This window comes from Amphiura filiformis, chromosome 11, assembly GCF_039555335.1.
Source record: "Amphiura filiformis chromosome 11, Afil_fr2py, whole genome shotgun sequence".
In the NCBI taxonomy this organism is placed as follows: Eukaryota; Metazoa; Echinodermata; class Ophiuroidea; order Amphilepidida; family Amphiuridae; genus Amphiura; species Amphiura filiformis.
In genome coordinates, this window is record NC_092638.1 from 40694298 (window position 1) to 40712135 (window position 17838).

General features: G+C 38.3%; 1 protein-coding gene across 1 annotated transcript in view; it reads right to left on the minus strand.

The window, feature by feature from the left end:
- LOC140164842 (sorcin-like) overlaps positions 1-17321 on the minus strand; it is a 30987-nt gene extending 13666 nt beyond the window's left edge. The window contains 7 exon segments of the mRNA XM_072188220.1: positions 2962-3130; positions 3698-3772; positions 5315-5389; positions 5920-6047; positions 6281-6331; positions 6334-6561; positions 17202-17321. Coding sequence (XP_072044321.1) covers positions 2962-3130; positions 3698-3772; positions 5315-5389; positions 5920-6047; positions 6281-6331; positions 6334-6561; positions 17202-17243 — 768 coding nt within the window. The 5' untranslated portion in view covers positions 17244-17321.
- Positions 17322-17838: the final 517 nt, after the last annotated feature.

Here is a 17838-nt window from a genome sequence, read left to right on the forward strand (position 1 = left end):
TTTCAGAAGAAGATATGATTCTTTTATACATGTACTACAAATAGTACATGTAAGTTAATTCCATTGAAGACACCAACAATTGAAAAACAATTTCTGATGATCAAGGGCAAACCAAAAATTTGAAGTAAAAGACCATTCGGGCGCTTACAGGCTGTATCAAAAGTGTTGGTTAACCACCAGCTTCCGCTGATTATGGCATCAAAATGCAACAGGGGCTACCATATTCATAGATTAATGTTAAATCATAATAATAAATCCTGGGATTTATAGAGGATTTAATATTGCATACTGAAGAAGCAGGAAACTGATTGGTATCAATCATTTTGATATAGCCTGTATATCTGAAAATATACATGGGCCCTCATCAATTGTTATCAGCTCATATTGATTTTTAAGGGCCATTTGGGCCCTTGTGTATGAACGTTGTGTGAATACAGACATCTATTAATATACATCTCCCTGTGTTTTACATTTATCAAAATATAATACTTGAGTTGAGTGTCAAGTGTGATATATTATATTTTGTTGTTTTGTTATTGTGACAATTGCTTGTTTATTGCTCTAAGAAAACCACAGATCCTGTGTTTACGTCATTCGAGATGACACAGTTCTATCTTGGATCTTATTTGTTTATCGTTCTGCAAAAAACGGTGCCAGTAGCCAACTATAGGCTGGGTGGACATCCGGGCACTGCACTTGCTAAAAGTTTGGTTGGCCAAGCAACATGCTGCTATGAAATGCAATCCCAGCACATGCATGCATGCTCTTATTTAACATGAGCATGTTGAATGCAGATTGACTGCAATGAAACAACAGGTCAGCAACCTGTGCTTGGCAATTGTGACATCATCCATGGCCTATTTTACGATCCTGTAGTGACATGAGTTTTATTTAACTTAAGTTTCTTCTCAAAAAGCATTGTGAACAGTTACATTGCATCTTATTGTGGAGAAGTATTATATTTATTGTTTTACTCATATATACAAGCTAATTAGGTTAGTTAATTAGTATAAATGCAAATTAGGCTTCATTATAGCTGGTAAACAAATTGGTTAAAATTTCAACGTACGTTTTGTGAATTTAAGGAAATACCAAAGTTTCAAACCATGGATAACAAATTTGAGAGAAAAGTAATATTCATGAGCACTTTCTCAATACAATTATAAAGTACATTAACTTGAAACCCACTGCCTTTAAAAAAATCTGTACATTTATCTGATTTGATCCAAATTTGAGAATAGTGATAAACAACCTCTGCTCGCTATCAAAAAACTAGTTTATAACAGCAATATTTTGCATTTATAGGCACCTGACCAGGACACCTAATAGTTCAAATTTGGTATGAATCTAGCTGTACATTAAAAAATAGAACATATTCCAGAATCAAAGTTAATTCTTGTCCATTGTGAAACCAATACAGTAGATAACTAGCATTTATAAGCAAGAATCAAATGATTCCAAAAATTCTTCTTAAAGAATGAAATTAATTTTTGCACATGCATCCAATTTATTATATGATGAAATTCTACACCTCCACCTTAGGCTTTAACATGTCAAATGTGAAATGCATCTTGTATCGTCATGTTTGCTCCATCTATGGGAAGCAACACATTTTGTAGCCAGCTCAAATGTATGTAACTTGAGTGTGCTGTTATCAATTCACCACAAGACAAGATTTATTGTTTTGCATCACCAGCAGTGTTGCCATACAGATTTTACTTGATGCCACATTTAATCTTCTTTGCATACACTGCACTGTATGCCACAAAATGGTCACCTACATTGGCATCAACATCTTGTTTTCAGTTATCACTTCGTAATTGTAATGTTTCTTGGATCTGTCAAATGTATCCAACTTATGTAGCGACTCAAGGAACATATTTTCCTCACTTGTAAGTATTTCTTTCAAATACAATCCACCCTCTCTAATCCGGACCTCTTTTATAAAGGAAAAATTCTGTTCTCATGATGTATGAATTTCACAGGAAAACCTGTATTTAATGCTTTAACACTTTAATTTCACGCTCAGAAGCATTCAGATTGACATCTATCGTCAGCCTGCTACGCTAATTGCCCAAGTCGTTTTTTGTAATTTTGAGAACAAAGTACAAAATATGGTTCAAGCATGCATTTAAACATATTTATTCACCAAGCTTTGCACAAGAATAAATGAAAATCACACTAATAAAAGGGAATGATCCAAATAATTAGGGTGATTACATAACTGATGCATGCTTGAACCACATTTTGTTTCTTTGTTCTGAAAATTACAAAATATAATTTGGTTCATCTCAAGTTTGGTAGTGATATATGTGCGTATTTCCCGTGCCACAGTATCAAATCATGCGTGTAAAGTTAAACACCCTAAGTGTGCACGCACACGTACATGAGCGTTTTGTTGGCACGCTTGCAGCGCAACCATGAAGAAGCATTGACATCACTACCAAAATTATAGGCAGGTTGATGATATATGTCATTCAAATATCATCTTTCAGTGTTTTTACCCCATGTTGTGTAATATTTTGTTCTTCCAATTTTGGCACTTGGTCATCCATTGTAGAATGACATTTCATTTATCCGTATTTTTCACTTATCCAGACAATGCCTGGTCCCATCAAGGCAAGATAAGAGAGATTGGACTGCACTCATTTTATGCCAGAGCAACAACAACAAACCCAATCCTGTTTACGGCCGGACGGCGGACAGGCTTTCCAAGTAGGATCGACCAGTCATGGGTGGGGGTGCAATGTTTTCTGGAATCTGAACAATTTTTGTAAACATATTTTGAACATTTTCTAAATTTATCTCAAAAAATTTCAGTCAAAATTAATCCTCTTTTACCAATAAAACATCTGTTTTGACTTGCATACAGCTAAAAAAAACACAAAATCTGGATGAGTCAGGCCCACAGCGGAACAAGGTTTGTTTGTTATATATTGATTGTATTTCCGCCATGCTTACCTCTTCATAATGTATTCTTATGGAGCCAGTTTGTGATGTGTCCTTCTGCTTGAAGGCTCCTGTTAATGATTTCAACATGACGCAGCACTGGATAAAATCATCAAAGTTGATGCGCATCCTGTCTACTCGGTTGAACTTTTGCACTATAAGATGACAGAATGCCATGGATCTGTTGAAAATAAAATAAATAACACAGTAAATTTGTGAATATTCTCAGTCATCCAGGTAGATAAACATAATAAAATGAATATTAAATCTGTTCATCTGGACTTACTATTTTTGATAGCGACAGTATCGCGTCTCATCCAAGACGCTTCATCAGGCTGACTGATCAGGTTATTGACTATTGACCTGTGATGACACACTTGATGGTATGACGTCACAGGAGAGTCGCCGGGGTAGTTTCCTACAGAGGAGGGGGACTTCGCCACAACCTGTCAAGGACCTACGACGCAGCAATCAGGAAACTACCCCGGCGACCACCAGCTTCCTGGCAAAACCAGTGGTTAGGCTTTGTTTATATTGTTTGGAACATAATGTGATTAAAGTGCCACTTCTGCCAGGGGCCTGCGGTCAGCTGGCGATTGAGTTTAGATGCCATCCCTTATGAATCATATGTATTTGTAGACTGATATGTTTGGTGGTTTCAAAAAGAACTTATTGTAGTTAGAAGAAGGATTCTTCTTCAAAGCAACTTCACAGGAAGAAAGAATTCATACTTTTTTATGCTACTTACAGATTATAACCAAACGTTCTAAAAGCATTATGCAGTTCATTGGCATCTATATTACCCGACCTATCGGTATCAAACCTGGAAAATATAAAACAAAACAAATTATGAAATAAGATTATTATTCAAATCAATCAATCATTCATTCAAACAAACAAGGAAAATATTGAACCAATCACATTGTTGTGAATCCAACATAACTATAAACTGTCTGCAGCCATGGCTGCTACCCATGCTCAGTGAATCAAGAAATTTTGAAAGAAGTGTAAAATAAACAGGCTGATATGTTCTGGTAAAATGTTCCCCAAAAATATATTGACCAAGAATGAGAATGGCTTTTTTGAAAAAGTGATTGAATTCAGGCTTAAAAGGTCCAAAATGGGTAGAAAAATAATGCACAGGTTAAAACCTGAAAATTCTCATGTCTGTTATACTCTTTCTCTGTATTCTTTTTTTCTGTTCTCTTCTTTTCTTCCTTCTTTTCTTTCTTCTTTCTCCCTCTTTTAGAGGACCCCAAGAGTAGGGCATTCCATGCCCTCCAGAATAATAAAGAAGCAAGCAAGCGAAAAACAATTAATACTATAATACTAAATATATGTGACATGATCAGATCAAATCACACCAATGTCTGAAATTTTAACAAGTTCTAAATAAGTATTTCTTTTGGGCTTGTTTATTTTCCTGGAGATCCCTAAAAGAAAGGAGAGAGAAGGGCATAAAAGGGAAATGGGAAAAAAGGGGAGAGAGAGAAGGGGAGAAAAACGAAGTGAGAAGGGGAGAAAGGGCAGAGAGATGAGAAGAAAATAGAAAGAGAGGAAGAGTATAATAATTGGTTGACATATTTTTTTGGGAACATGTACCATAGGCTCCATAGCCGGAACAGATAAGCATGTGCACTATTTTATAATAGTGATGTGGTCGGCACCGTTTTTTATTGTCGACATGTCGATATAATTCAGATATACCGGCGTCGACAGTGTGTCGACATAAAAAAAATTCTAAAAAAAAAAAAAAAAAAAAAGAGAGTCAACCTTGAATAACAAGTCAGTTTGGGCCTATAACTTGCTTTTCTGGCCAAAAATATTTTTTTGAAAACTAAAAAAAAAAAAAAAAAAAAAAAAAAAAAAATTGAATTATGATGGAACACAATCATGTTATTTGTGAACAACATCAATTTGTGAACATTAATGGTGTACATCAGTTACAGCTGTTACCATTAAAACAATCAAGGATGCCAAAATATACATTTTTAATGGATGCATATTGTTGCCATGATTTTGCTTCACAAATGTAAAGAAAGAGCGGCCCTCCTTAGCCATTCCAGAAAGCAATGGCACCTAGACCTTAGCTCAGGCATTTGCCTGGACCCCACCATGGGCCTTTCAGCAAGCTCCTGGACACCACATAATTACTGCATATCCACCTTGTAACCACACAAAAAATCAATCATCATCAAATAATATTATTACCAACAATAGTATAAAAATAATGCACTAATTCAGGCTTAAATTGTGGCTTCACCCATTTTGAAATAAAATCCAGCTCTGCTCTAATGGTCTCATATTTCCCCCTCATTTTCAAAATTGTTCTGTTGCAGTTGTGTCCAGTAATTCTATTCCTTACCTATCGAAGCATTGCTTCCAATCCTGGATGTACTTCCACAGTGCAGCAAACTCCTGGAAATTTATTGTACCACTTCTGCAAACATACAACGGAGAGAAAACAGGTAGATGAGTGCAGTCAAACTGGACCATTTTCTTTTCCATTATGCATGACTTTCCATGCCCAGGCACATAGCCAGGGGTGTGATACACCCCCAGGTTATTAGGGGAGTATTGCATTTACATCACAGACGCGGGAGGCACATGTTATGCATGTGCATGATGCATCAAGTATTAGGCCAACTGACCAATGTCATGGAACTTGGTATTTGGAAACTTGATTCATTACGTTGATTTTTGGATTTCTGTGATTTCCCTGATGAGGTGACAGGGCGTCAGAGAAGTATTAAAGGATATCACATCCAAGAGCTAGCTGGGGCAGCTCAGCTCAGGGTTGTGATACTACCAGTTTATCATCCTCAATTTCTTCTGGCGGGTACTTCTGAAAATTTACCTGACCGTCAGCAAAGTCATCCGCCCCTGGCATTCAGGTGGGTGTTAAAGTAATCCCTGGTGATCTACATGTCTCTTTGTTGAACAGTGAGTAACCAATTTCTATCAACTTACTTGTCTTTATCAAACATGCCAATCATAAGTCTACACGTCTCTTTGTTGAAAGGTGACCAGTTTCCATTCACTAGTGCATTCTGTAGCTCCTCTGCTGTTATTTGACCACTATTATCGGCTTCAACTGCCTGCAAAAAGAATAAAAGCAAAATCAACACCACTGAAAGTAAAATCAGATCAGAGAAGTTTTGGAAAGATTGGATCTTTTCCTTTCAGAAAATCATTATGTACCCTTGCTATGATAGGATCTAGATGGCAAATTCTAAATGTTATAAAATTTTACAATCCAAAATTATGTGCGATCCTTGAAATGCAAAAGAACCCACTTCATGACACATATTCATATAATTCACCATCTCACCTGAAACCAGTGCCATAAAGATGGATCTCCCCCTCCAGGAGGTCCTCCTGGGGTGGGGCACCATAGCCATAACCCTGCTGCTGTTGACCTCCATAGGGATTGCCATAGGGCTGCTGACCTGGGGGTGGTGCCCCATAAGCACCTTGCTGGGGTGGGGGTGCTCCGTATCCTTGCTGAGGTGGGGGTGCTCCATACCCTTGCTGTGGAGGGGGTGCGCCGTACCCTCCATACCCAGTTGGGGGTGGTGCAGATGCTTGTTGGCCATACCCAGCGGCTTGGCCCTGCATGGAAAAAAAAAAAGAAAATAAAAGAATGTCACTTTATATCCAGACCTCTTTTATGGATCTCCAAGGACTGCCTTTTGAGGAGAACAAGAGCAATCACTCTCTACTGCTTTCCTTAAATCTGATAGAGAGTGATTTTTAGCTCTCCTTAAGGGTAGACAAGGTATTGTTGGTCGAAGCAACCTAAAAAGCGATTTTCATTATCTAGATCAATATATTATTGAATTTGAAAATTAACACCTTGATGTTTTGCAAAAGTTCATTCTACAAATCATATACTTTGCAAACTTGCTTAATTTATTGTTGACCCATTCCATGTCAACTCCAGGGATGTGCACCGCAGCACCTCTTCAATTTTTTTCTTTTTCTGTGTGGTGGTAGATATTGATGAGAAAGTACAATCCCGAAAAATTGAGCTTCATACTCCATTTCGCTTTCCCGTGGCATCAATTTGAAATTTAGGGGTCAGCATAAAAATGTGTCGCAACGCCGAAAGACGACGCTTGGAGGTCCATAAATGTATAAAGGGAACCCTTTACAACTTTGAAAAGTATGTATCCTGGGGTACTTATTTGTGTAGAATTCAAATCTGGCATCAGAAAACTTGTAACTCCTTTACTTAAAAGATATAGGGCCTTGAAAATGCAACTTCGTCCATCCAGGACCAACTTTGGGGGGTCAGAACTCCAAGTAAAAATAATTTTAATGTCCATTTTTTGGCCAGTCAGAGCCCTTTGGTAGGACATTACTCTTATCCAATATTGAGCCTATTCGAATAATTTTAGCTGAGATATTACCCATGCAAAACCCCAATTGTACATATTTTGTACATTTGACCTCCCTGAAAACCAATGTCAGACATTTTGATCCACCATCAACTTGAGGTATGTTGAAGATATGTCCTTGGACAACATTTCTGAGAGATATTGGCTTTGGGACTCGATGACTTCAACACATCAGTGAGGTTTGCATTCTCCATAGAGTTGTACATAGGTCATTATACATGCGAAATCAAAATGTGTACAACTCTATGGAGTAGGCAAACCTAAGTGATGTGTTGAAGCCATCGAGTCCCAAAGCCAATATCTCTCAGAAATGATGTCCAAGGACATATCTTCAACATACCTGAAGTTGATGGTGGGGCAAAATGTCTGACATTGGTTTTCAGGGGGGTCAAAATGTACAAAAAATGTACAATTGGGGTTTTGCATGGGTAATATCTCAGCACAGTTTTTGGCACAGTGTCAACAATGTGAGCGACAACCGAACGCAAGAAAAGGAGGCCTACCGTATCTGATTGGCTAGAAATCGATCGCTTTGTCGCTCAGAGGTGTAATACAAACTCAAAATGGAGACATGTATTCAAATCGATTGAATCGATATCCTAGTATTGACGCAGATAAAGAAAGTCGATAAATGTACATTGTATTATAGATACAGCACCTGGGTTTTACACGGGTTCCTTTGTATAATTCATTTCTCAAAGAGTTGAAAATATCACAATTTTTACTTTGGATTTCAAAATCTTTACTTATAAAATGCAGTTAAAGATATCCACAGCAAACAGCAAGGCCCCGCTAATTAATGTATTGCTTTTCGAGTTGAGTGTACTGGAAACAAAACCTGCGTTTTACCTGAAAACAAATCGAATTTTCTATAATAGTAACACCATATGTGGTACTGATCATGCGCAAATCGTAGAATAGAAACTAAGCGGCAGGCTCTATGGCAGGGCTATGGTATCTCATATCATGTAAATGGTATGCTTAGCCTGAGTCGCTCAGCCTATCTCGAACAAAATCGCCATGCGTAGCTTTTGAAAAATGAGAGGATTCATGGTACTATCACGGCAATTTTTGACACGAAGATATAGGGATTATGACGCAGTGCGTGGTTCATCTGGTAATGGCGGGGCAGATGATCCATGATAAAGACCTCATTTACAGGCGGTTCCGATCAGGGTAACACCTGATTGTCGGCTAAACTTGCCTGTCCTGTAAAAATATCCCGACCAGCTATCTACGGCGACCCACTTCGTTCACCAGGTCACTTGTACCTGGTCGAAGTTTTGTCAGCGTTATCTCCTAGATTTCATCAGCTGTTAGTGTTAATGCCTAGATATGCCCGACATAAAAAAAAAATTCTATTAATCAATATTCTATTATTGACGCAGATAAAGAAAGATAGTGTCTCGATATAGTGCATTGTGATTTAATATTCTATCAGCACATGGATCTGAGCTTTATGAATATAATTCTCAAACAGTTGAATATATACGATTTAAAAATCGTAATGTATAAAATGCAGTAAACTTAAACTATATGCGTATATTGGACAACAGCAACCGCCGCTGAGTGTATATAATTTCCAGTTTGTGTATTGAAAACAAAACCTGGGTTTTACCTGACAACAAATTGAATTTTCTTGTAGTGGCAACATCATATGGGGTACTGAGCATGCGCAAATCGTAAAAACGTGTAGAATAGAAACTCTGTGGTATCTCATATCGCGTAAATGGTATGCTTAGCCTGAGTCGACAATAATCTCGAACAAAATCGCCATGCGTAGCTTTTGAAAAACGAGTGGATTCGCCGTACTATCACGGCAATTTTTAACACAAAGATATAGGGATGATGACGCTGTGCGACAGTGTTCAAAGAAGAGCCGCCCGATTTGTGTCAAATAATTATAACTGGAGAGAAAGTGTCACTAAAATGTTGGGAGAACTTCAGTGGGATTCACTAGCAGACAGAAGGGAAGTCACCAGATTACATCTTTTCAAGCAGATGGTTGAGGAAGAGATCGCGATACCGCATTCACTCGTCAACCCGCATCCGCGCAGAGGGGGGAGAACTACTCATTCAAAAGCCATGGCTAAACCAATCACCAAGTCCAATGTGTATTCATTCATTCCACCACGCACCATACAGCATGTACAGCAGTTGGAACAGTTTGCCTGAGCATATCACCAGCTTGATCGACAAATCTACCTTACAATCCACGACGACACAATAGTTAACTGTGTGGATCATAAGGTAGACTGGGGAACCACACATGCCCAAGTTGGAGATCCGTCGACTGTTTTGGGACGCTCTAAAACAATTTTTTAAATTGTCAAATTTGGCTACAATTAAGTTTGGCTAACATTTATGGATCTTCGCAAGATAATTTGCTTACTTTTAACCGGAAACACATGTGCCGATTGCCGAAGTACAAATTCTGACCATTGAAAAAACGGTAATAGGTCCTGTAATTCTGCGATCTTGCTTTCAGATCAAAGTTGTTTTGACGACTGACTGGTTCGCCGGTCCCCCAGGACTTTTTCTCACCCGCTTCATGGAGCCTCAAGCTTGCAAGGTACCATACATCACTTGCTTAATTATTGAACGGCTGGAATAGCCTAAGTCTCTCCGCCCCGATCTCGAAAAAATTAACATGGTGGAACAAGATGACCGTGCATAGTATAGTTACAGGAATGGTGGATTAACTTGATTACCGGTAAGCCTGGGTTTTTTTAACGGAAAAAAACTTATAATAAAATAATTTTTTGTAAATTCAAAGAAAGGGAAAATGCCATGCTATTTTATTTAAATCATATTATTTTTAATATTTATAATCAATTACCTCAGAAAACTTGCAAAAGATAGTGAAAAATTATAGATACGGTAACACAATTTGGCTGCGCGTCATCAATTGGCAGTGTTGCAAGTATGTATTTAATTACAATATGGTGGCTGCCTCATGTTGTTGATGTCCAACGATCACTCCAGAAAAATTTACACAAAATGATGATTTTAGAAGTACAATAATGATAATGACGAACTGATGCAGGAGTACATGTATAGCAGAGTGTGTCAGTATTATAGTCAAGAACAATATCCTCATATTTTTGAGACAATTTGCTGTCGTAGTGCACGTTATAATATGACCGTTGCTAGGCCAACTGGATCACACTTTCTTTGTTACTGAACCACTGATCGAAATGATCACAACACAAAGCCTATGGCATATCAAAATTCGAACAGGTGTATGGGCCAAGGCTTGGAGCAGTAACCAATGGTTACCTAAGTGCACTACGACAGCGAATAAGAAACTTCAGGAAGAAGTTTTTATTCATATGCATGACATTGTGCCCTGCATGGCGACTGCGTACATCATTGTACATGTGCGTAAACAAGTACGAATACGTATTACGAGATAGTACGTCCACGTTCTAACTTTCATATCACAAGCTATCGGTTGTTCATACGAAAGTTAGAAATTTTCGAACAAATCATCAGCATTGGGAAAGATAGCTTCAAAGCAGCTGTCATGGACTTCATCAAAAATTAATTAGACCTCTCTAACCTCCTGTAGCAGTAATGGACGCCTGCGTCCGTAGCTACAGCCCCACAGATGTAGATGTATAATTATGAAACATGTTGTTGATGCTCTGCGCCTGCAAAAATGTAGTCCGAGGTGCTCTGACGATAACACTCCGATCGCCAGGCAATCTACGTTTAATAGGCCAGTGGGACAACGAAACCGCTACGTGAACGAGCTAGCAAAAATGAAGCTCAATTAGCCCTAGAACTCTGGCCATAGTATCCGTTTTTACTTCCACTAGGGCCAGAGGCACTATACATTGAAAAATTTGTTGGAGATGCTTGAACGATCCAGTACAAAAAATCAATGCTTGATCGAACCAATACAAATGTGTGTCAGGTCACTAATTAACATGATAAAACCCACTTGAGAACACACAATCGCCGGTCATTTCTAAAGATGCATTTATACTCAATCGCTTTTGCAGAAATCTGAATCGCACGCATGATCAGTGTACTAAATCGCCGTCGTATTTGCCTGCTGAGCATGCGCATGAATTGTTGTTTTTCAAAAGCGACACGTAGGCCTATATTGACACCCTCTGTCGGTCAACGTTCTCTAGAATTGCACACATAACTTGTGCAGTTAACGACAATGATTCAGTCTGATGATGAGTAGGCCTAACCATGAGTATAAACACAGCTTTACACAATGACTAATTTACATCGGCACAAAAGACCGTGTTCATGTACCGTTACTCAGCCAAACACGGCAGAGTAGGTCCCGGATGTTCGGTACTGAATTTAAGTGAATCGTGCTTGTTTTTATGAAAAGAATAGAGTAGGACCTCAACATTAAAAATCTGTTCCAAAAATGTTTCAAATCGATTGTGAATTAGTGACAGGCTGTCGGAATAATATCAAGGCCGGAACTGGTAAAGAGGCGAAATTATCGGCTGAAATTCGTGAGGGCGCTGTTCAGGTGCCCGTAGCTCAAAAGTTCGACTGAAGGGACCCCAAAAAAATAAATTTTTATTAAATTTCAGACTTTATACTTTTAGAAAATCCATACGACAGTTTCTCAACTTTAGGCAAAAGGGTAGAAAAACGAATTTACTTTCTTGTGTTTTCATGTGTATTTCAATGGGACGATTATTTAGTGGTGTGCACCCTTCGAAGGCGCTTTTTTCAACTGGGGCTATAATCGGCTTTTTGATAAATTCAGGCAAAATTAAAGTCGGCTTTTGCTTGAATTATGTTAATTTCGATTTATATTGATAGTTTAGATGTTAATGTGTAATTTTAAATCGAATTAGAATTTAGATGCAAATCGTGCTTGATATAATTCCGTCAGGGGGCTTTCAAAGCTGAACAAAGTGTCGAGATATGTAAAAAAATAAATGATTTTAATTGATTTGGTTTGAAGGTTATAAATCTGCCCGGGTCCTTAAACCCTTCCAAACTTGTTTTTATGAGGGGGGGGGGGTAATTACTGCACAATTTTTAGCTACTGGACCCTTACAATTAATTATTGACGTGACTTTCTTTTATTTAAAGAAAATTTGAGCATTTAGAGGTAAAACTAGATAGGCCTACATCACATGTTTTGGGTAAAGGCCTAATGCAAGATAAACATGCTTTTTTGGCTCAAATGTGACAAAAGCGGCATTTGCCATTTTTCGGAAAAACGCTCTCATTACGTAATTAAGATACATAGAAGAAAAATATTTGACCATTTTTCTTTAAACTGTCTATTCTTTCAAAATATTGAAAAAAATAAAGAAAAAAAATAATTTTTTCTCCTTATAAGGGGCACTACACTAAATCCTTCCGCATTTGGTGTAACCTTGTATAGTCCCGGTAAAAAATAGCGCCTGGGCTAAATATATCAGCCTCTAGAGGGTACTGAATTTAAGTGAATCGTGCTTGTTTTTATGAAAAGAATAGAGTAGGACCTCAACATTAAAAATCTGTTCCAAAAATGTTTCAAATCGATTGTGAATTAGTGACAGGCTGTCGGAATAATATCAAGGCCAGAACTGGTAAAGAGGCGAAATTATCGGCTGAAATTTGTGAGGGCGCTGTTCAGGTGCCCGTAGCTCAAAAGTTCGACTGAAGAGTGAAGGGACCCAAAAAAAAAATTTTTATTAAATTTCAGACTTTATACTTTTAGAAAATCCATACGACATTTTCTCAACTTTAGGCAAAAGGGTAGAAAAACGAATTTACTTTCTTGTGTTTTCATGTGTATTTCAATGGGACGATTATTTAGTGGTGTGCCCCCGAAAGAGATACGAAAAGCGAACGTCTAAGCTCAATCATGCAATCGAAGCAGGACCGCGACACTCCGGCACTTGTTGGAAGACATCTCTCATTTATAATTAGGATTACGTCATTGACAGAGCTTGTTTATTTGTTCATTAGAATGATTGACAGCGGTGGGCGGACTTATACTCTAAAAATGTGATTCTCCTATAAATTATAGGTCACTAGGTCAATTCAGACCGTCTCTTCCTCAGATCTCTATGTTATATGCAGGACTCTATGGTATCTTCTCATTACACGATCGTAGTAAGACTTGGCCGGCGACGACGCACAGTGTCGACTTCCTATTCGATAAATATAAATTTAATACTCCGTTGGTGAGCGACGGGCGACTGGTATTTCACCGAACGCAAGAAAAGGAGTTCTATCTGATTGGCTAGCAATCGATCGCTTAGGTCGCTTAGTAGTCAACTACAAACTCAAAACTGAGCATCGTATTCAATTCGATTGAAATCGATATTCTATTATTGCCGTGAGATAAAGAGAGTGATAGTGTGTCAATAATGTGCATTGTATTGCAGCTGGATTTTACATGCATTCTTTTATATAAATTTTTTCTCAAAGAGTTGAATATGATAAAAAATTTTACTCAGGATTTCAAATTTTTACCCGCAAATTGCAGTTAAACATATCCACAGCAAAATACCGGTCCTCACTAATTAGTGTATTTAATTTCCAGTTAGTGTATTTAAGATAAAACCTGACAACAAATAAAATTTTCTTGCAATAGAAATATCATATGGGATACTGATATGGTAGGCCGCAACCGCCACAACGTGGAGCTGCTACGCGTAGCTGACTTTTTGCTCCGTGGAGCCAAATTGACCAATCATGATCATGTTAGAGTTGCGCTAAAAACCTACTAATTATCATGTTAGAGTTTTTCATTACTCGGAGGTAAAACTGACTAATTAAGTACGACTTACTCATTACGTGAAGCGAATTTATTCATTAAGAATTTGCCAGACGAAGCGCCACGTAGTTGCAAGATATCCTCGGTCACGAAAGTTATGATTCAAAAGTAGTTTATGAAAAGTACGAACTGACTTATTATTAAGATAGACATGCACTCATAAGAAACTCATACAGTATTGTACATAACTATATAGCTAGGCAGAGTGGTGGTAAACTATGCACACAGTTCTGCGATCTGCAGTGTATCGCCGGAGCTAATTTGTATAACTTGCGCGGTGTCCCTGCGAATTCGACCTTCAGCAAACTGCAAACCAGTTCGGATTTACTTTATATACTAGTAGTAGGCCATACATACTGTAGTTACTGTCCGCTTTTCCTATACACAATACTCAGTGCGCTCACCATTGACGCGTGACCTCTACAAATAGTGTATGTTAGAAGTATAGGCCATTGCCTAGTTGACGTCTACTACTGTGTAAAAATAACCGCCAATATTTAAAGTATTCTCTGAAATTCTAGAAAATATAGTTTTGTAACATGTCCTAAATTTTTAGCTAATTAAGGTGTTTGGAAATATTGGTACTTTTGTACCAAAAAATATGAAGAAATTATTTCTAAACCGTGTTAAGTCATTAAGCTTCTCATTTTCAAGAACGCTGGTTAACAATAAGCAGACTATTGTCTCATTTCGTAAACAAAAGCCCACAGTATTGTTACCTTATGCGTCGCTTTATAATCGTTCACCCAACTGAAACTATAATATCAGCTAATTGCTCATTGCACAGGTAAAACAGACACAAGTGCAGTGTGTATTTAACCCGCGAAGATCTGATGTAACATAGTTGAGCCGTTTTCATTGTGTGTTATCTTGGTTTAATAGCTTTAATAGGGTTTAAGTCCTTCAAAGGTCGTGGTGAGTTCTACTGTAGACATGACTGCATCATGATTATTTTTAAGTCAACAACATTCAACAATATGATCACCGTGATAGTATGAGAGTATCAGTACCGTGGGTGTCAGTGATCCTGGCCTGACACAGTAGAAAAACAAACAAACAAACACGCCACACACATGACACATGCATGCAAGGTAACATTGACTATACACTAATCAAACAATGGTATTGATCCTGTACAACTGGTCGTGGTTTATTTACAATCGATTCATTTAAAATCCCCATAGTAAACATTAATTTTGGCAAGAGTTTTCTCTCTCTGGAACGAGGATGCATCCACTGGCTCCGCGTAATGAAAAGATCTAACATGATTGGTCAATTTAGCTCCGCGAAGCGAAAAGTAAGCTACGCGTAGCAGCTCCACGCTGTGGCGGTTACGGCCAGCCATATATTGATCATGCGAAAATCGTAAAACATAGAATAGAAACAGTGTGGCAGGCGCCAAAATCTCAAATTGTATGCTTAGCCTGAGTTGCACGGCCTATCTCGAATAAAATCACCATGCGTAGTTGTTGAAAAACGTGAGGATTCATCGTACTATCACGGCATTTTTTAACACGAAGATATAGGGATGATGACGGTGTGCGACGCTTGCGAATTGCATGTCTTCAACTGCTGTATAGCATGGTATAGGCAGTTTGTAGAGAGTGTCGCTTCTCTAGTCCGAATAATCAGACCCAGAACAAAATATTAATTTCTGACATGATCTTGTACTGGGTCTAGTTCACCACGTAAACTTGTATGGCTCAAAATTCGGACCGCTCGCCAGTCTGCTTTCTCTGTTTTGAAATTCGTTGACGTTTTAACGATCCCCGATTCCCGGTTGATTATTTTAGCTGTGTCACGTCACATGCATGACGCGCTGGTGGGTACCAACCAAACTTCAGAAAAAAAAACCTTGATCGCCGATAACGATGTGATATGGGACTTACATAGGATTACACAGAGATATTTCTTGCCAAAATTTGACCATTTCTAGGCAAGTTGGCCCTACTTTGTCTGCGTTATATGAAAAAGGACAGTCTTAAGTAAGTAAATGTACAATGCTTTTGATGTTTTGGGAGACTGGGAGAGATCAGAACAAAAAAATTATGGAGCCTATTCTTGACTGTGTACTATTCCTTCAACGAGTTGCCGTGCGGTAATAACCTTATACATGTACGATGGACAGATAGTATCAGTTTGTGAATGAGGACATCGTATAAGTTCCTTGTACTATACTGGGTCTGAACTGTTTCCATATGAAATCTTGATGGCAAATTGGACAATAGAACTTAAAAGCACATGGTTCTACGTGACAGCTTTTTAATCCCTATTCAGGTTACGTGAATCACGCTATTGTGGACTAGACTCGCTGAGTCTCATGGACGCCGTTCCTATGTCCATCAGACTCGTATTTCCCATTTTGGATGTCAATGGGAAATACACACTTAACGCTTTGCGCCGGTTAAAAACTTGAAAAAAAATCTTTAAAATTTTATCAATGTATATAAAAGTGGTACCAACCGTATTGTGCTTGCTAATTTAAGACTCGGTTGAAACAAAATTAAGGATCGAAAGCATTTTAGTGTCCAAAAAGGCAAAATTATCGTCAAAGTTCTGCCGAAATCGGCACCCGTGGCCTTGCGAAGGGTTCAGAATTCGAATCGGGAACGAAAATATCCGATCTTTGCGATCAAAAACACAAAATTACAACTTTAAACATACTATTGGCAAAAGACATTATTACCAAACAATACAGAATAGAAAATTTGACATCATTTTCTCAAAATATTGAAAAATTTGCTCACTAGACATCGAAAAAGTAGGCAATCCAATTCCTGTTCAAACGCGTGGGAAACTGAAAGTGCGATAATCGTGACTAATTGTGGACCATCCTTCTGATACTTGAGTGTTTGGACACGCGGAACGGTTTTTTGTCTACCTCTCTGTTTGTAAACAAACCAGGAGGTCGAAATCGTCCTCCTCGCCGAATACGAAAGTCAGCGTAATAGTACGGCACTATCGCTTCTCTATCTTTTTTTCTCGGATCGAAGTTCAACATGTTCAAAGCCAAGTAGTCACCACAAACAAATTGTAATGATTTTTTCATCAAAATACAATAATCGGCGATTTAACATACACGAGCAAATACTCACATAACCTGGGTTATATGCTGGTGGATTTCCTCCCCACGACATTGTCTTATCTCTGCAAAAAGTGAAAGAAAATATAGTTTTTCAGACGTACACGTAGAAATCCGTGCCACACCTCCCGAATTCTGCTCCCACTATTTTGGTTTGGCGCCCTCTATTGACAGATATTTGTCGATGTTGCCAAATGTATTTGCTTCTTCTACTAAATTTAGTTATTTCACAGCGTGCAGTATATTAGTCATGATTTTTTTTAAATTGTGTCTGAATCTGGACATGGCTGGATTTACCAGTTGCTGGCGGCCATAGGCGTAGATCCGGGGGGGGGTAAATCCCTAATATCTTGCCGGGGTGGTCCATACAATCAATCATCCCCCCAATGTTGACGCCTGTATGTGGGTTTCTGACCAAATTAACCTCATATTTGGCCATTTTAGCGAATTTTGTTCCACTTTTATACAATATTTCCAGGGATGCAAATTGTGCGGGAGCGTGGAGCACCGCTCCTAGGAAATGGCAGTCAAAAATGAGGAAATGATGCCTTGAAAAGAAAATAGAAAGAGAGGAAAAATGAGAAAGGGAGAATAAACAGAAAAGAAGAGAGGCCTGAAGAAGAAAAAGAGGAAAGAAGAAGGAGAGGAGA